The 21,781-nt window shown below is 34.2% G+C and overlaps 1 protein-coding gene across 1 annotated transcript in view; it reads right to left on the reverse strand.

Annotated features, from left to right (window-relative positions):
* Positions 1–20,568, reverse strand: part of LOC111057675 — a 58,546-nt gene extending 37,978 nt beyond the window's left edge. Inside the window, exons 1-2 of the mRNA XM_022345132.2 lie at positions 19,928–20,568; positions 18,735–18,981 (exon numbers count right to left, since the gene is read on the reverse strand). Coding sequence (XP_022200824.2) covers positions 18,735–18,981; positions 19,928–20,438 — 758 coding nt within the window. The 5' untranslated portion in view covers positions 20,439–20,568. The remainder of the gene's footprint in view (positions 1–18,734; positions 18,982–19,927) is intronic.
* Positions 20,569–21,781: the final 1,213 nt, after the last annotated feature.

Genomic DNA, 21,781 nt, shown 5'->3' on the forward strand with positions numbered 1-21,781 from the left:
GCAGTGCCCAATCAATTTGTTCTCGATAAATGCATTTTAATTAGTTCTTCAACTTGGTGCCAACCTAATGAAGTCATCTCAACTTAATGCCATCCTGACAAAATTATTAATGTAGTTGCCAGTTTAACAACTGTTTCGAAGAGTTACTCTCTCTAGATTATAGTTCGATAGTAACATATGGACCGTTTCAATTATAATTAAGAGATTGGGAGAAGAAGAATATACATGCTAAAAGACGAACTTTAAACCCTTAAAAACCACCCTTAGAGTTGAAATATCACCAAAAGATTTCTTAGTGAGCACCTAGGACGTATAAGGAAGCTATATTCCAAGTTTTGTTGCAATCATTCCAGTAGTTTCCCAGAAATCGTGATCAGTGAGTGAGTGAGTGAGTGAGTCAGTGAGATAAGAAGTTTATAAGTAGTATAAGAAGATAGAAGATTCAAAGCCAAGCAATATCCCTTGAACAATATAACAAAATAACACATCATGTTGTTCAATCTAAAATGATAACAGCTGATAAATTTGAAAATTGGTGAACTAGAACCCCGTAAAATCAATACCTACTATTACTTCTAAGTAATAGTAGGTATTGGTAAAATGGTGATTTTGCAATGCATCACGGGATCACGGGATTGTGTCATGACCTGTATTTATAGACCTCGGAATAAATAATGTTTAAATATTGGACAGATGATCTGTTTTATCCGAACCACTTGATGCGCATTTGGGGGTCGCGACTGGGCTGCGTAATGGCTGATTCAAAATGGCGGATCCAGCGTTCATCAAAACGATCATAGAATGGTTACCATTCATGATAGAGACCTCTCGTAAACGCGAATCCAATCACAATAAACTATCCTACAAAGTTTGTTTTTATACATTTCCAACTAAAACTTGATTTTAACCGACAAAATGCACTTTTTCAAAAACATTTCATTTTTCAAGAGTATGTTTTCTGAGTAACTACTTTCAATGACGATTTTTAGATATAAAGTGCCAAACAAGAGTTCTTTGGAATGAAATTTTTCATCTATTCCCGTCGTTTGTTTCAAGTCTTAATCATCTCTTGTTCTGGAGTTATAATTTTTTTCATGATGTCATTAGAGCCGCTTAACCAAGTAACTATCATTTAAACTGAACTATAAGTCTGCGTGCTGATAAATTCCGTTTAAGAGATACCCAGTTGAATCTACAACTTTCGAAGGAACACAAGGACAGGCTACCCATCAATTTTCTAGAAATGAAAGAAAAAAATATATCTAACATGATATGGAATTTTGGAATGAAATTTTTAAGTTTCTAACAGAAAAAGGGAATGAAACTGAAGAGCATGTTCAAGTACCATACTAATAAATTCAATTCTTATCTAATCACGAATATGTACCCACTCACATATAATTGTGTAAAATAAACTTGTTTTTTCCAAGAAAAAAATACTTTTATTTCGACTTATGACTGTTTACTACAAAAAAGGAACATGTCCAATTGAAAAAATATTTTTTAAAACTTCTGTAGAATGAAATTTAGTTCAGTAATTACATAATATCATGTACGATATAACTATGCATCTATTCACGTAAAATATGAAATAATTCTACTTGTTAGTTTTCCTATAAAGTAGATTTTTGCTTCTCCTGTAAAATTAGGAAAACTGGACATGTTCCCCTTCTGCAGTTAGTGATTCAGTTGTTTTTACCTAATTTTTACTGGTATATTATGTACATGAATGAACATTAAATGAATATACTACAATCCATTTCATGATGATGGAAGGATAATTCTAAGTTTACTTTTATGAAAAAAATTGCACGTATTCAATGTCACAATAGAATGTAAAGTGTATAATATGATAGCTATAAACTAGAAAATAGCTAGCGGCTATTAAAGGTGCAATTCCTTGGAAGCGTCTCGAAACGCGCAGCTATAAACAGGCGTCTCAAGACACGTGGTTAGAGCACATAACCTATAAATTATTAAAATTATTTTTCGACAGTTGTTTTTAATGCTTCTGTAGACGATAATTATTATTAATTTAGGTTATAGTGAATCATTATTTGAATTTTAAAATAATTGTAATGGAGGAATTGATAGAAGATTTTAATGCGATTGATAAAGATGACTGCGAAGAAATTTTGAAACTGAGAAAAATTGGGCAAAAAACAAATAATTTAAATTTCTGGGATAGAGAATTTTTTTAACAGTTTTGCTTCAGTAACTGCCAATTTAGTATTTTGATTGAATAAACCACTTGATAGAAATTGAAACAATTCGATTAGAAAACATGTTTTTAATAACACATAACTGAGATATATTGCTTTCGAGAGATTTCTAATAAACGAGGAAGACCGTAGTAGATTCAAGCGTAACAAAATAACTTTTTTATCTTACATTCTAAAATATATTTTCTGGTGCCAACTAAACATAAGTTTTAAAAGAATTTCTTGATCGCTTTTCACTTTTATAACCGTACAGCTTACTAACAGCTCTGTGGATTTTGAACAAAAACAAGAAAATACTAAAATAGTAGCTACATAATCTCAATTTACTGATGGTTTGTAAACAAATAACAAATTTCCTGTAAAAATCAGCCTTCCTGATATTATAAACGATGACATTCTATTCCCAACTTAACACTAAACTAGTTTAACTTAAACTGGATTAGTAAATGCACTGAGAAAACCGATTCAAGTTTAAACTTTCAGATTAACTTAAACTCGATTAACTTAATCGAGTTTAGCAATCTATACTGTGCAAACGGCCCTTAGTATATTTAATTAGGTTCCCATATATACTATTTTCAAAGACTTTAGCTCTACTATTAAGAATGACTACAGGCCTAAAATTACTTATCTCATTTTCTTTGCCTGATTTAAAAAAGGAGTGATTTTAGCTTCTTTTCATTCCAGAAAGGAGGAAATTGATTGCTTCTAATTGACAAATTAAATATATACAATAATGGCAAAATTAATTAATTCTTCAATTCTTTGAGGAAATAAGTAGGTATACCCCAACCATCTAGACCACTACTTATTTTATTCTTAAAATCTTTAAAAGCGTTAGCTACATCTATCTCACTCACTTCTTTTGAATTGAAACCTACAGTTTAAGAGAAAATATTATTATCTTCGAGTAAATCTTCAATATTATATTGAGCATCTTCCTCTCTGTACACTGATTTGAAAAAAATGACAAAAGCATCTGGAATATTTTACCTTCATATTTAACATTATACAATAAATATAAATAAATTTTCTCATTCAAAATTTTTGTTTTGGACTTCAAACATTTTACATAATTATGTCCAGAAATAATTTACATCTCTAGAAACTAAGATCTCCACATTCCGAATAAAATTCATATATTCTACATTAATTTTAATTTTAAGATCTGCAGGAACTTCTCTGAACACTTCCTCTTTTTAGCAAATCTATTCTTCTTCTTGCAAAGCCTTATTATTTATTATTTCGTGAGACAACCAAATTGGATATTTCTTTTCAGGGCTTAGTGCTTTCAATGGTATCTATACACAGATCAAAAAACTCGAACAAAGCTTTATAAACATACCCAACTGCTATATCTAAATAATTTAATTCATATAACTGACTCCAGTCAAATTCATTCAATATTTTTTCAAGCTCTGACATATTAGCTCTTCTAAATACATAAAATTTATTCTTTTGAGGCATATTTTCACGTCCAGCAACTATAAAACGGCTCTTTGGTATCTCCACTACAATATTCAATGGAGGATTATACAAATCAACAGCCACTAAAGCATCTAATTTCGGATGAACTTTAACTCTTATACTTGAAGAACGAGTTCCAACACTCTGCCAGTTGAATTCACTATATTATTTAACGATTGTGAATTTAATAAATTCATGAAATTAGATAATGCTACCAGTTTGTTATCTATCAATTCTGGATCATCACTATAATTTCAACGATAAAAATTTATTGAATTATAATCCCCTGAATAAATATATTTAAAATTATCATTAAAAATATTTCATTCTCAAACATGGAAAAAAATCAAAATGAACTTGTTTATCACATCCTGGTCCAAAGTATACAACATTAATTATAATGTTGGAATTATTAATATTTACTCTGATGGTAAGAGAATTACAATCATTCGCCAAACTAGAATCAATAAACTCGTTATCAAAATATATCACCATGTAGCAAAGTTTCAGTCAACGCAATAATCGGGTAGTTACTGTTCGATACTGATTCAAATAAACAATATTAATCTTCGTTCTTAACCCTCAAACATTCTGGTAATATATAATTGAACTCTCAAACTAATCTTAGCTCAAGGATTGATCAACCATTAACTAAAAGATTTAATAAAAATTTGAAAAAAGAATACTGTAAATTAACTTGGCCGAAATTACAAATTGAAAAATAACAAATCTCATCCAATATACTATTATCATCAAAAGTTACTACCTAACAGACTGAGTGATTCATTTGCTCTGACTCTGGCTAACAGGGACCATAATTCCATCAAGCTCATCAATATTATGTAATAGATGTACTTTACTTGTATCTGATTTCCTCAGAAAAACTCTTCCATTTCGCGTCCAACAGTATTTCCCTCCATGCTGTGCTTTCTTGTCCCTAGCCTCTTTCAACAATTACTTTTTTCGTTTGTAAGGACGTTACTAATATAGATGAGAGATTCAGTCTATGCACCGGGTCGATGTCAAACGAGGCAAACGACAGAAGAGTCCTGCGACAGTCGAGACCTGCGACGGTAGAGACCTGCGACGGTAGAGACCTGCGACATTCGAGGCCAGCGACGGTAGAGGACTCCTGAAAAAGAGGCCTCGACTGTCGCCTGCGTTAGGCGACAGTTGAGGCCTGTCTAATTCTTGTACAGCCCCGACAGTCGAGACCTGCGACCGTAGAGGACTGAAAAAGAGGCCTCAACGGTCGCCGTCAAGATTAACTTCTTGATTTGAGACACATAGGTAATCTGGTATGATAAAGCTTTCATTCTGATGGATCCAATGCTCTGTTAGACAAACTATATTTGGAGGGACTTTCCAAGAAGCACACAGGTGGTCAATCTTATTCCTTGCACTACGTATATTGTGATGATAAATGCTCAACGCCTGTTCATAATTTGGGGTCCCACTATTGGATATAAATGCTTTGTCTGGCTGTTTATCTATAAAAAACTTGAATTGTTAATTTTCAAATTTACTAAAGATGAAGATCTTGGTAATTCAAACTATTACTAAGGGGTAAAGTCCGAGATTGTCTATTGTCCTTTTCAGATGACATGGAATCATGCACATTTTCACAGTTTTCACATCCATCGTCACAGTTTTCAATTTCCTCTTGATTGGGTGTGATAGGATAGGAACCCAGATAGTGAATAGCGGGAGACTCAGGCAATTGAGGGATCCGCAGCTCATCCGCAGTTGTAGCCCTGCCACTAGTAGTCGCCGATAGATCAAGGTCACCCACACCAATTCTCGCAGCATTCTGCTTGGCACCCTTCAAAGTTCCTGGCTAGTATCAGCCTTCCGCGACGATTGAGATGCAGAGCGTGCCTTGTGAAGTGGGATCGCTGGAGGAAGTCATTGACGTCCAAAAAGGAAAGCCGCAGACCGCCCTCATATTCACTCACTACTCTCAATAGATAGGAGTTGGAGAAGAGTATGTTTTCATTTAGGCTGAGGTTGTCATATCTGTACGGTACGCTGCATACAACGATTTTAGATCTCAACCGTAGTTTTAAAAGAGCGTTTATTCCTTGGAATACAGTTAACTGATGAGGTTCGTCTACATGAAAGTCGTTTGTGCCAGCCAATATAACAATAGCATCATCTTTGGTGAAATCCTTAACAAAATCCATGCCATCTTGAATAATATGTTTTAATTTAGCGCCAGGTTTAGTATAAACAAAGGTTTCAAAGCTGTCATACAGATGCTGCAGGTATCCACTCAAATGTTTTCCTTGGCTATCCGATAGAATGTCATTCTCCTTTTTTTCCAGTATGGGTTGTTTCAGTAATGGTGTTTTCAACATGAGACGTCTTGGGCAACGCTATAGGTCTGTGAACTTGAGCCTTGACCAGTAGTTTATGAGAAGTGGTTATTACTTGCAGATTTAGCGTTTTCAGAGAGAAGTTCAAATCTGTTATTTACCGTTATAGCTCCAGTCTCAGTAAAATCGGTTCTAACTTTAGCAGTATTTCTTAGCGTAATAAATTCATCATTGCTCCTAGAAGTTACTTTGTCCAAAATAGTGTCTCTGTTAAAAAATAAGCTATCATTATCGGCTTCAATAATTTTCATTATTTCATTCTTATTATTCAATTCCTCGTTTAAATGGGTGTTAGATGCCTCCAGTTATTTTATACGCGCTTCCAATAACAGAATTTCCTCCTCAGCCTTTTCCTCATTGAATAAGGAGTCCTCAAAGTTTTCTTTACGCTTATTTTTCTCGTACTCTACTTGCTTAGTCAGTTCAGTATTATTATTCAGAAGGTCAGTACGTTCATTCAGCAGTTCATTATTGTAGGAGATTGTGGTGTCCAATTTATTTAGAATTCCAACAACATCCGGAATTATGTCAATAATGGCATCATTCGTGAATTTATCCGAGATCACTGATAGAGTTCCTCTAATATTGACAGCTAGTTGTATCACCGTATCATTAACAAGATCACAGTTCATATTATTCAACTCCAATTCCGCTTCCCGGATCAAACACTCCCGCCTTCGGCGTGTTGTCATTCGGTTCATTGTCATCATCTTAAATTCAAAATCTAGCGCCAAAACAAGTATAATCGAAGATCAATAGAGCAGTGCACAGAAGATAACACAAAGGAGCTGTGCTGATGTCTCTATTTGTCAGATGAAAACAAAACAAAAAACAGCTGACTGCAACTACAGCTGACTCGGGCTCCCGCTCAAAAGCTAGCTTTTAGGTTAAGTTAACCAGTTACCGGTAACTTGCAGACGACAGACAAGTGAAGAAAATAGAAAGTTCAGAAACATGAAAGCACGTCGTTTGAGTCAACTGATAAAATGATAAGACTCTGTCACTGTTGTCGAGTCAATAATATAGTAGGTTAGATCTTGAGAGATGAACACAAGTCACAAACTCAGGTAATTCAAAACACAAAAGAACTATGCCATGTGTCTGATTGAATCACTCCTCATTATTACACAACTCAAACTTGAACAAATGAATAAATAAACGCTATAACAGATTATTTTGAATAACTGGCAAAATCGCTAAATGAAAAGATTTTATAGATCTCTAGCAAACAGCTGCTTTGTTATCGCCGGGTGCGATATCAACAAGTTAGAGATTAGATAATAACGGGTATCCTGGCTACTGTTTCGAACAGCCAAATGGGAAAGAATATTATTGCTATTTATTTAATTATATAAAATAATGAATTTTTGAGGTTAGGCTCTATGATACTTACTGGTCGGCAACCTAAATAATCGGTCAAGCTGTATAATTTGAAATTCAGCCAGACACCTGTGGCAAATTTAGTTGTAAACAAACAGCATTCGCTTAAGATGTGACCTGAGGATTTGGTAACCACATGGCATGTTAATGTAAAAGGAAAAACAATTTAATAAACACAAAAATATTTATTATGTTTAATGAGCATGTACAAAATATGTAAAATAAATAAAAATATTAAGGAAGTGTGTATATTCTATTCGACGCATGGATACATAGTAATTTTGGAATAAGCCAATCAAAATACAGTAACTGACTGGCGGTAAAAGCAAGTCGATTCAAAAATAAACCTTATTATTTATATAAATGATAAGAATTTGTAAGTTATCACTACTCAGTTCATGTACCAGATGCAATTTGAATAATTATAAAATATAATGGGTAATATTTATGTAATAACCTAGCAGATTGACACGGACTATTTTGATTATGTAATGGCATAGTAGTTGAATATTTAAATAATATGCAAATTTGGAATATGGAAGTATGATCGTGAAAAAGAATAGGGGTAGATGAGAGCCCACTTGCTTGCCAGAGGTCACCGGGAGCAGCCACCAATTTTATAGAGCACAAATCCCTTTGTTAATAATTGTACGTTTTAAAAGTTTAAGTTTAAATTCAATAATTAATTTCATGGGACTCAGTGAGGTCGTATTAAGGCGTGAGTAATATAGAATATTTTATTATTCCCTTGGAGAAGACGACTTCAGCCCGCCAGAAAGCCTAAGACGTCGGAAGAATTCAGATCGCCATCATACTTTGTGAAATTCAACATGTGAGTTTTATAGTTAAAAAGAAATATATCAAGGGTGCCCTCAGTGCTTCGAATAAAACAAGATTCATAAAGCTAGCTCGACGAAAGGTTACTCAAATATTGAAACTGATATCAAACTTGCGCAAGTCTTGAAACGTAAAAAGGGTTTCTATTAAGAATGATATATCAGATTTACATGTTTAAATATGCACAGATAAAATATTTATTAAATTTGGATGTTATAATAAATTTATATGCTCACTCGATAATTCTTTTTATTGGTAAATTATAGAGATGTAAATGAAAGCTCATGTTCATTGGATAAATTGATTTATCTAATTTCCACCAGAGGCCGAATCTGAGCCCTGAAAAATACTTATTAATATATTTTGAGATTTAAAATTTATAATTAGTTATTTATATTGATTTGGAAAGAAGGTATATAAGATTTTATTTGACAAGCAACAGCTTCGACAAGCAAGTCGATAACTGAGCTGCACATGATTGCTGATTTAAGAAGCACATGGTAATATTTCATGCTAAAAGCAAAGTTAATAAGTGAGCTATCTGTGATATTTTCGATACATATATATTTGTTCTTTATTTATTTTTTATACTTGTTGCTCTATATATTTATTTATTTATTGATATTTTGTGTAATATATTTGTGTCATTACTTGAATGGTGTACCCTTTATTTTTATTTCCCTATCTCCATACATTACCAATCTCGCTATAATCTATCTAGTTACCAGTATTGAAGTATTATTAAGATTACCATCCGACTATATTCTTCACCGAATAAGTTGGATAAGACAGCGATATACAGCATTGATTATCAAATCTTTGGAAATAATACGTTCCCGAGATTTATATAAATTATCCAGTAACAGCAAATCTGATTTAAAGAATCTCAAGGTCTTAGTATTTATTTGCAGCAACATAAATTACTGCATCAGTATTTATGGAATTCAACAAATCAGTCACAGAAACTGTAAACTGTTGGAGCGGCCGACGTCAGTAACCGGCAAAAGCAGAGAACTGCGGGAGCTCCTAAGAGAGCCGGTAAGAATTTGGTATTATTACTATTCCAGGAACTACAAAAAAGGTTATATATCTTATAAATCTTTCTCTACCGACTGCAGCCATGCAGGGCAACACGTTACTGAAAAAATAACGTTACAACGCGTAATACTAATAAAACTGAAAATTTTCACGTAGCTCACTCCCATAGAACTGACCTACCAGACACCAGGCCTGCCAACAGACAGATTGATTATCAATTCAAATTTTCTTATTGTTAGTACATTTGGAAGATTACAAATTGAGAGTGTTTATCTGAACTTATTATGTTGTATCCTATTACATAATCCTCACAATTTCTGTTCAGAGAGGTACACTCTTCCTTCTTTCTTTTTCTTCTTCCGTTTCTCATCATCCTTCTTCTTCTGATTCTTGTTTCCTCCTTTCTTGTTCTTCTTCCCTTCGGTTTTTCGGTGTCATCTCCTTTCCTCCTTATGTCCCTTCTTCTGTTTCCTGCCTTCTTCTTCTCTTGTTCTCCTCTTCCACTTTTTTTTCTTCACCCGTACAAGCTAGCTTGGTATTATTCCGTATTATTTTCATGCTTTGTTACATTACCTCTTTTTGTATTAGCAGTCTTATGTTTCACTATTTTTTATCATTTTTTTATCCCCATTCAATTCACTTTTTCTATGTATCTATTTACTATTTGTCCCAATCCTTTTTCGTCTGATTCCTTTCTCCTTCTCCATGAATATGTTTTCTTCTCTTTTTCCATTTTCAATACTAAACATGACGAAAAACAAAGTAGATCATTAACGTTACACACACATTCTAAGGACATCATGAATAATAATTATATTCAATGAATTGCTTCATCATCAAAACGTTTTCTTCAATATTCATTCTGCATCTACCAATATATTTCATTCACTCAGGTGAGCGAGAAAAATAATAAGAATTTTAAAAGTCTAACTGTATTAAATTCTTTTAAATTTTACTTTCTCAAGTATAAAATGGTGAATGAGAATGAAGAGATTTTAGCTAGAACGTGTCAGCATTAAGCCTTCCGAGAATCCGACTCTCACACGCGCATGTATGTTTACATTGTAGATCATCTCGACTTATGGAGTGCAGTACAATGTGGATAGAGTGTAACATCTGAATGTAATGTATACTGTAATATAGAATGCAATGTATACTGCACTCTCTGGTGCAGTAAATAGTTCATTTTTATTGCTGATACAGATGTAATGAATAGCGAGAAATTACAATGATCATAGGCGCCAACTACTAGTGGCTGGCAGGGCTTCATCCCTACCCATACCATCAATCTTTAATTTTCTACTAAAAATGAAGATTATTCAAAAAAAATTAATAGTGATAAGTGGTGATGGGGCTGACAATTTGGGGAGGAGACTTTATAACTTTACTCTTGTTATATTTACGTACGGTAAGGTCACCATACATTTTTAATTTATAGCCTAGTACAATAAAGTTCTGTTATAGTTTAAAAATGAAATCATTCAAGTTTACAGGTAGAACAAACATGCGTTTACTTTCAACGTGTATCTGTCCACAAACAATTATTGAAAGAGTAATGTTAACCCAAGTAAGAAGCTGCACCAATGATATTTTATAGAGATAGCAGGTTGTGAGTCTGAGTCATTGAGCACTGCTTTTTAGTGATGAAGAAAAGAGAAGTAGCATCTCACAAGGGAGTCCAAACTCCCAAATTACAAAAAATAAATAAATTATAAACCATTTTCAGGGGTGTCGCGGGCGAAGCCCCCTGCCGAGCGCAAAATGCGAGTTATAAATACTAGTCACAGGAATAATCATCTTAGATCTGAATTTCTACAAATTGCAAGATCTCAAAAAAGGTGGTTTTACAAAGGTACAAAATTATATGTCTGATTATCTATCTATAGTAATTATTAGAGATCATTCGGGTATATTTTTCAAAAACACAGTAAAAAATATTTTTAAGGAAGAATATTTATATAAAGTTGCCGATTTTTCAAATCAACTTCCTAGATTATATAAGGAGGTTATTACTCTAATCATCGTACTATGTAACCTTTTTCGATTCTCTAAAGCTTATTAATTTTGTAATTTTTAAATTATTTTGATGTTGACTATGCATTGGAAAATGTTTCATGTCAATAAATGAATTTTTATTTCAATAAAATTCAGCATGTAAAATAAAGAAACCCGCATCTTTCCACCCTCCAATTGTGTTTCGTCAACAAAGGTGGTCAAGTCTTATTAAATTAAAAAGAGCATTCAGTTCACCCGGTAGTACGTTTAATATGATATGTTCCAGTACTTGGAAGGTGGTCCCTAAACATATTTTTAAGTAATGGGAATCCATTACTACTGCATTATGCCTCCTTCATTGACAAATCTATACATCCATCTTCTATCTATATATAAGAAGAGATGGTGTCTGTCTTTCTGTCTGTTTGTGAGCTCATCACGCTTGAAATACTTGACTGATTAAGCTGTGATTCTTCACAAAGATGGCCTGTATACCGACAAGTGTCATAGGCCTATTTTCGTTCTGAAAATCCTTTAAACATAAGCTCTATGATCCTTCAAAGTTCATATGCTTTTTTCATGAAGGAAGTTTCCATTATTGAAAGAATAAGACTTTGATATTGTCAAATGTTTTCCATTATTTGGATTTCAACAAATCAGATGTTATAATCATTGCAAAATGTACTTCATAACATATATTATACACTAGATAAAAATGCACTATTGACCCATTAGTACAGGTACAGTCTGGTATTGCAGTAGTATGTGTCCTCAACTGTCGTCTGCTACAAGCGACTCTCTAATTTTTGTTCAGGCCCGACAGTCGAGACCTGCGGCGGCAGAGGACTCCTAAAAAAGAGTCCTCTACTGTCGCCTGCGTCAGGCGACAGTAGAGGACTCTTCAATTTTCGTACACTCCCGACAGTCGAGGCCTACGACCGTAGAGGACTCCTGAAAAAGAGGCCTCAAATGTCGCCTGCGTTAGGCGACAGTTGAGGCCTCTTCAATTTTTGAACAGCCCCGACAGTTGAGACCTGCGACGGCAGAGGACTCTTCAATTTTCGTACACTCCCGACAGTCGAGGCCTACGACCGTAGAGGACTGGAAAACAGTCCTCTACTGTCGCAGGCCTCGACTGTCGTCGGTCTCGACTGTCGCGCCCCCCTATGCACCAACATGAGACGTGTTCAAATTAGGCCTGACTTTTTTAATCTCATGAATTCTTTATCAGTTTTCCTAAGAAATTTCAAAACAATTACTCTATGAGGAATTGATGGGATCTTTTTCAGAATAAAACAAGAATCTAGCATAAATATCCGAGTTGAATTTGAAGCTTATCGCTACAGATAATCTATTAAATGTCGATAACAAAGTTTCACACTGTTCGGTCGGTAAACCATTAATTTATACACTGTTATTTTTACTGTCTTGTAAAACCGAATCAAAATTCGATTTCAATATTTTAATTTATTTTTCAATAGGTTATTTTCATTCAAAATTTTATCAATATTGAATATGCATTGTCCTTCACCTGTTATTGACAAACTCAACAGACTTATTCAGTTCTCTCTCTAAGTTTTTGAAATCGGTTTTCAATTCCGTAATTTGAGATTTAATTTTTTTGGCAAGTTTCATCATTCGCAGAAGAGATAATCTTCTTAATTTCTTCCAATATTGAAGACAGTTCAAAGTTCTCTAAATTGATATTTTCAACACGTGATGAATCACTACTCAAAGACTTTTCTTGCACACACTTCTGAAAATCCAAGTTTCCTCTTAGGCTCAACTCACACTTACGCGACTCAGGTCGAGAAGAGACTCGACTCTAGTCGAGAGCATGTGTTTTCAATTGGTAACATCGCGGAGACTGGAATCGACTGATCTGAGTGTCACCATTTTGAAACACATGCTCTCGACTAGAGTCGAGTCTCTTCTCGACCTGAGTCGCGTAAGTGTGAGTTGAACCAAAGAGAGTCTATATTTGCTGTAATGGTCCAGTGAAAACGAACACTTCAAGTTAAACACACAATATTGGAACTCTTTTGTCGAATAATAGATAGACCGCACTTCCCACATGAACTCACTTCATTGTACTAGATAGCATACTAATAGATTGATGCTATAAAGATGAAAATGAATACCTAATATTAATTGAAACAGCCGGTATAGTTCACTCAAACTTAATAGAAATACGGACGACGAGATCACTCCGGACATTTTCTAGAGATAGAGAGTTAGTAAGTTAGGGAACATACTAATAATAAAGACCAGCGGATAGCCCGGTGACTTCTCATTGAAAAAGAAACTCAAGAGATAAAACAGAAAAAACTATACAAGAAGCTAAAATGTAGGAGAGAGAAAAAGGAAAAGAAAAACACCTGTAGGACTGATATAAGTGCCAATGTACCAAACGAAGCAGACCTACTGACCTTTCCCAGCCCAAGCGGTAAATCCACCCCTGCACCATGCGCTTGAACACGGTAACTCAGCAGGCCTCCATGCTATCTCTTATCTCAGCATTCCTATACACCATTTGGGCTAGATAAAAAGGCGTTCTGAGCTCCACTCCATGAACCACCTGAGGCGACGTCTCAGCCACAACTCAAACTATATCTTGTGGGATAAGTATGAATAATATCTGGTAGAATATTAAGTCTATTTTTTATGGCACATAATAGGTATTTTAGAAGACACGGCTTAATGTTCAATACCGGGAATTCTGTAAATAGTTGGGCAGTTGGAAATCTGTAATCTTTATTTAGAATAGTTTTTATTATCTGCCTCTGCGACACCGCAAGCGGCTCCAGGAGGGTAGAGTGCAGTCCACTCCAAACAAGTACACCATACTGAATGATTGATTGTACGTAAACGAAGTAAACGGTTTTACAGCGTTTCTTACTCAACACCTGACTCAGCTGGGAAAAACCGATCAGCTACTTTCCAAGTCGCTGTTTAACAAAATGAATATGTGGACTCAAACTTAAACCATAATCAAAAAATATGCCTAGGTATTTGTACTTATCACCTCGTTCTATATAATTGCAGTTACATACAGTAGAAGTTGAGTCTCCACATGAATGGATGTTGAAGTTTCTGGGTCCTGGATCTAGCTGATTACGAGTGACCAAGGGCATGTACTTGGTCTTACCTATATTTAGGGTTAAACAATTATGATCAAACCAGCTTTTAATTCTGGCCAGATCAGCAGTTGCATTATTGTATGTTTCATCCCAGTTTCTACCTGTTGAGATCACTGCCGTATCATCAGCGAATAAAAAAAGTTTACTACTGATGCTCAGCAATGTAAGATTGTTTATATATATTTTCCTCGCACACAGGCTTTGCCCATGTGAGGAAACTTCTTCAAGTTTTGTATATGTATATATTGTATGTACTTTCTAAGAAAAAAGAATAACGATAATTTCAATTTCAATTATAAATAGAATAGGCCTAAGGGTACTACCCTGTACAACACCCTAATCAACTTAATCCAAATCAGAACTACCTTCGTTTATCTGCACATATTTTACTCTTGTCTCCTTGTCTCTTGTACTCCTGTCTTTAAACCATAGTAATGCAAATGCAGTATGTTCAAACCCAATCATTTCCAATTTTACAATCAGCTTTTCCCTAACAACTGAATCAAAGGCTTTAGCAAGGTCTAAATGAGTTATTAATGATTTGTTCCTTTGTTTTATGTTGTCTGAAATGTATTTAGGTAAGTCAAAAAACAAATCAGATGATTTTCTTGATTTCTGAAACTCATATTGTGATGGACTTGAAAGATTATACTGTTTTTAAATATTGCATCAATTGGATCTTTACACATTTTTCAAGAATTTTTTATGTTATAGCCAGTATGGGAATAGGGCGGTAATTGTTATAATCATTTTTGGTGCCTGATTTGTAAATCGACCATTCTACTGTCAGGTATAAGAACCTGCTTATAGCCGCGCGTCTCGATACACCGCTAAGGGTGGCCACTAAAGGGTGATCATTCATGGTACACAGTCCTCATACATTGTTGTGTCATCACAGCAAAACACTTCGAGCAGAGTTTTTTGAGGCTAGGTTTCTGTATCTCCGATTTTTGTTGTACATGTTTTCTTTACTGTTTTATTTGAAGTTAAATTATTTTTCTAGCATTATTTTTTCTTCTTTAATGCTCTATTCGAGTTTTTTTTTCTATCATTCCTATCAACTGACATAAGTCTCATTTCTGGGAAAATTGCAGGAGCTCCGTAATATTCTTGAAAAAAAATGGATTTTGTTGAATTTCCATCACGATTTTCTCAAAAATGACTTGCCCGTTTTTTTTCAAATTCATACCCTGTAACACTTCGAGCAGAGTTTTTTGAGGCTAGGTTTCTGTATCTCCGATTTTTGTTGTACATGTTTTCTTTACTGTTTTATTTGAAGTTATATTATTTTTCTAGCATTATTTTTCTTCTTTAATGCTCTATTTGAGTTTTTTTTCTATCATTCCTATCAACTGACATAAGTCTCATTTCTGGAAAAATTGCAGGAGCACCGTAATATTCTTGAAAAAAATTGATTTTGTTGAATTTCCATCACGATTTTCTCAAAAATGACTTGACCGATTTTTTTCAAATTCATACCCTGTATAGTTATTTATAAGCTCTATCAACTGGAATGAGTATCCTTCCTGGGAAATTATCAGGGGGTCCACCCCATCCTTGAGAAATAGAATTTGTAACCTCCTTCTCGTGCATGAAGTAGATAGGTAAAACAGTTTATTCAAAAGAACACATAGTCGAGATATTTTATCTGTACCACAGCTGTTTTGACGACTTTTTAAAATATTATCAAATTTCACAATATTTACACAAAGGAAAATGTATTCTGAAAACAATTATTATACAATAGTATAATCGTAGTTTTAAATATGTAGCCGCCAATCGTCATTATTCCCCTAAATTATTCTTGTTTAATTTTGAAAACTTTCAACACTTTTCAAACTTTCAACAACTAGTTATTAGCTTGTATGAAAGATGAAAATAAATCACTAAACTTTTCATCAGAAAAAACTGCCCCCACGAGGGCGCAGAGGGCGAAGCGCGAATAAAAAAAATGAATGAATAATAATTCAATCATTTTAAACCAATAATATCTGAAAATCAATATGGTTTCCTGACTAGACGTTCAACAGTTAGCAATCTTCTATTGTTTAGTAATTTTGTTTCTGCAAACCTTGATAGAGGCTCACGTACTGATGCTATTTACCTTGATTTTTTTATAGCCTTCGATAAAGTAGACCACACAATCCTTTGCCTAAGGATTCAGATCTGAATCGGTAGCCTTTTTCCATTCATACCTACTTGATCGATTGTTTTTTGTACTCTTTAACAACATTAGATCAGGGACATTTTCTAGTAATTCAGGAGTACCTCAGGGTAGCAACTTGGGGCCGCTCCTATTTCTACTTTTAATTAATGACATTTCTTCTTGTGTAAAAAATAGCAACTGCCTAATATATGCAGATGATGTCAAAATTTATCGCGCCATAAATGACTGTCGAGACACTGAGTTATTACAACAAGACTTAGATGGAATACATTATTGGAGTCTGAGAAATAAAGTGGTATTCAATATACAGAAGTGTATAAACATGATTTTCACAAGGCAGCGGACGCCGGACGTTTTCAGCTACTCAATGCAGGGTAAGCAACTTGAAAAAGTTTATTTAATGAAGGATTTGGGCATTTTCATTGACTCCACCCTCAATTTCAAGGAGCATGTTAATTATGTTGTTAAACCTTCCAATAAGATGGAAGACTTCCAAAATGATGGAAAACTTCCAATAAGAAATGTTAGACATTTCACAGATATTGGGCTTATCAAAATGCTGTACTACACTCTTTGGTGAGAAGTCGATTAGAGTACTGTGATTTGGAATCCATATCAGAATTCTTTTGTAAACTGTGTTGAGCGCATACAGAATAGATTTCTTAGATATTTATTTTATAAAAAAAAACATTATATTTACTGTCCATATGATCAGTCCATGAGTGATCTGAGAAGCACTTTTCAAATAATGTCTTTGAGTAAAAGACGTGACTATTTATCACTAATTGTGCTCCATAAAATTCTTAATACTCAGATAGATGTTCCTAATTTTATTCAATACATGTATTTCTTTGTCCCATTAAACAGACCACGTTTAAACATGTTCTTTGCAATAGAAAGATCTAGAACAGTGCAACATACAAATTGTTTCCTTCAAGGAACATTGCGCCTGTACAATAGTTTAAACCCGATTCTTGACCCATTTGGTGATAATTTACGCAAATTTTGTTCTAAATCTATGCAAGATCTTCAATTTTAACTGTCACATTATTTTGCAGACCTTCAATATATTCTTCCTTTCATTTTCCCCCCGTTCTTTTTTTATCAACTTTTTTGGTCTTATTTCTGAAATAGTTTTTTCTCCAAACAACTATTTTCTGTTTTCTTTATCTAGTTTTGTTATGCTTTTTAATTTCAAGTTTTTAATAATTATTTATAAATCATTTGTGTCATACTTTTTGTGTAAATGAGGTTTGTTTTGGCGTTTAGCTGTAAACATTTTCGAGTTGTACTTTTTTCATGTAATGTATTCTCAATAAATAAATAAATTCAATTTAAAAATTTACTGCACATAAGAATTGAGAAATAATTATAATTTAAATAAGCAATTTGAAGACAAAAAATCAGCTAATAACAAAGTAAAATACATTGTAATAATAGTAATAAGTAAAATGTAAATACAGAACTTCTATTGGAAAAAAATACAAATACAACGAAGGCGTTCCAATGCAATGCTTACTAGTGGGAAATATTTTATCATGGCAAGGAATGTAGGTAGTGTGTGTGTGCCACACCACACCAGATTTATTATGATAAATTTGTAGAGAACCAATAACTATTATGAATGTCACCTTCATTATATCATTGTTAATTGCATTATTTATTTTTCAGATTTTTCCTACTCTTTGAAAAATTAGTAATCGATTCAATATAGTATCGATATTAATAAATTTATAGTAGGCTTACTATGTCAAAGCTTGCTTAACATGACTAATTAGGTACACTGGATTAAACTGGATTTAATCTGCTGGTGCGCTTAAACTCAAAATGAACCGCATTATTACTAACGAGACTTGATATGGATTTAATCCAGTTTACAATAGAATTTAGTTTAAACTGTCACTGATCAGTATTGCATTAATTTATTTGGGGAACAAAATGTTTTTGTCGAATAAAAATATTGAGCAGATCGAGAAGTAATCAACTAAAAAATTATAACGTGTGAAATAATTGACAATTCTTCATTTGCCATAAACAATCGATATAGAAACAATATAAATAGTTTAAACGAAGACTTTTCATTTAAATTGGAGAAATAGATTGTAGAACTTACTCAATGTAGTATCCCATCAATTCGCTCAGTTTGGCTACTGTCTTTTCTTGTGGAGCTTGGCGACACTGCTGATGAAATTCTCTCCGCCATGGAAATGCCAAATTTAATACAGTTTCCGAAAATTGTTTTTTTTTCTTCGGGATTTCCGGAATGTTTTTGCTTTTTTTATTCATGTTTTTAGTTTTAGCTTTCACTCTTGGCCCTCGAATGGCAATTTTCTTTGTCGATGCTTCTTCCATACTTATATCTGAAAAAAAATAATTAAATTAGTTCATTGAAATTTTTCATTAATACCAAGATTCAAGTCGACGGTATTGCATTCTTATTTCTTTTTGTTAGTTTGTTATGTCAAGCTGAAATATCTACATTTAATTTACCAGTTTCAACAATAGTCCAGTCAAATGATCGTTTTTCAGGGAACAGCCCCCGAAAGAACGACGGTTCTATAGTATTTTGGGGCGCTTAGTTCGAATCTGAAATTTTCTGACACGCCAGAGGGCGGCTTCACTCCCAAAATTTCGGACTTCATTCTCTACAAAATTATAGATAATAAAATTTCCAATAAATTGAGTGGTCGCGCAGGACTATACATACCATTTTCGGTTCAATGAATTTTCAAAAAATGAGTATCTTTCAAGTGGTTTTCAAAATTATGCAAACCTACCACTTCTACCATATACAACTTGAATATTTATCTAGTAATGATAAAAAACCACACATAACGTGAAAGAACAATTAATTTTGAACAGGATTTCTTAGAAATTTTCGAATTTAGTATAGGGGGGAGGGAGAATACACCCAAAAATAGGAAACCGTGTTCTACAGACAAAATACAAATTTTTAATTATAATACATCCCTTGCTACCTGGAATGTAAGAACCCTAGACAGAGCCAAAAAAAGTCCTTCAGAAACAACCCAGGAGGGAGAGGGCTGAGAGGAAAGCGAAAGCGTTGGCTGGAGGATGTGGAGGACTATATTAGGAAGCTGGGTGTCAGGGGATGGAGACGTAAGACTGCCAATGGAGACGAATGGAGAGGCTTTTTGAAGGAGGTCAAGGCTCTGAATGAACTGTAGCACCATGGATTAAGTAGTAAGTAAGTATCCACAGTTTCAATAGTTACAACCGGATGACCGTCTGTTTTGCTCATTAGAATGTTATGACTTCTAATGCTCAAGTATTTGTACTCCTTGCCTCTTTTAGCCGCTTTCGCCAATGCAAGCATCCTCCTTCCTGCGCGGGACAGACCCTCGCATCTGGTATTCAGCTCCAAATCCCAGACGGCACGTTGAAAATTTTGCTTCTCTTTTTTAAACTTGACATACATTCTAACATACTGTGATTCTATATTTTTAAGAGTTAAAGTTAGATGCTTCTCAATTTTTTTGAGAGTTCCCTTTACATCCGTATGCCACTTGTTGTTGAACGTGCCCAGTGCCAGTCCAGTTTTCTGTGTCCTGTTGTCGTCCATCACCGCACGCCGCACACTGCTGAACATCTCGACAACATGCTTGAGCGTATCCTCGTCCGAATTGATGCAATTTTTGAATGTACATGATTCACAGCTCCAGGTTTTGTTGTTGCGAATCAGGAATCTAAGTTGATAACAGCAGCCGTGGAAAGTGGTATCGCAGTCGCTGCAAGACACCACCGCTTTGTTGTTGACTCTCAGCCACTCTTTACACACTTCACAGGACCAGGACATTATACACGAAAACAAACTGCACAACCGAGTGTGCAATCAACATATGCAGTATGAAACAGAATAACAAACAGGAAACAAGTGATAAGGGAGCACGAGACGGACACTACCTTATCGTTGGACTGCTCCGGCTCCACTGATTGGCTGATAAGATTATTGATAAAACCGAGCATGCTCATTGCATCACATCGCTTGCCGAGTCGCAGGCGCAGACAGCATTCAACTTTGCAATGCCAAATAGCAAGCGCACAAGTCCCTTCAATTCAGTCCCTAATACTCTTTTAATGACAAGAAAAAGATTCTTATTTCTATATCAGGTATCGAGGAAAATCATTTCAAAGCAAGTTTCGTGGAAGCAAGAGCTAACAAGCACGGTCTGGAAATACTTCGCAAGATTATTAAATGCGCTGCCTTTGATGTACAACGTTATTGATTAGCAGGGATGTCAAAATGGTGGAATCTGTATTTGAGAGCTCTAATTTGCGTGCTCGAATTTCAACAAGGTTGAGATTCGAGGGTGTAATTAGTTAAACAGTACTGGTACATGACAAGTTAATTAACTTGTTCAGTTGGATACTAAACGTTTGACTGAGCTTAAAAGAGAAATCAAAATCATTGATTCCCCAGTACAGACAGATCAACGTGTTCAGACTCATTTGCTTTGTAAAATGATTTGGCTATAACTTTACAGAGAATTAGAAAAAATGAGTACAAAAATCATAAATGGAAATTCCCAATTTCATAGTTGTTTTCATTCAAGTACAATTTTGATATGGATACTTGAATGTTCAATTACATTCAACTACTAAGTACCCTTATAATATTTTATCCGAAACACGACTACTTTCGGCGATAATAATGCCACTATCAAATAATGCCAAATGAATTATTAATAATTTGTTGTAAACAAATAATATATAAGCTATTCTAGCAGATGACTTATTTCAGAATTTTTAGTTGTAGTAGTAGTTTATACAACTCTTATAATAAGGGTGTTTAAAGCACGAGTTAGGACACTCAAGCAAAGTATCCCATTGCTTACTTTCTGTAAGGTTAGAAATCAACTAACTAGCCTATACGGCAAAAACTTGAAATAACAAAAGGTGAAAAGCTAATGAGAGAGAGCGAACAGTTAACATGAAATTCTGAAAACATGAAAAATTGAAAACTAAACTGAAAACATGACGTATTGAATACTTGATAAACTGGTAACTTGATGAACTGGGAACTTGAAATACTGAAAACTTGATAAATTGGTAACTTGAAACTGGTAGCTTGATGAACTATAAACTTGAAGAAGTGAAAACTAGTAAATTTGATAAACTAAAAACTTGAAAAATGAGAAC

The sequence above is a fragment of the Nilaparvata lugens genome, chromosome 6, assembly GCF_014356525.2.
Source record: "Nilaparvata lugens isolate BPH chromosome 6, ASM1435652v1, whole genome shotgun sequence".
NCBI classification, from domain to species: domain Eukaryota; kingdom Metazoa; phylum Arthropoda; class Insecta; order Hemiptera; family Delphacidae; genus Nilaparvata; species Nilaparvata lugens.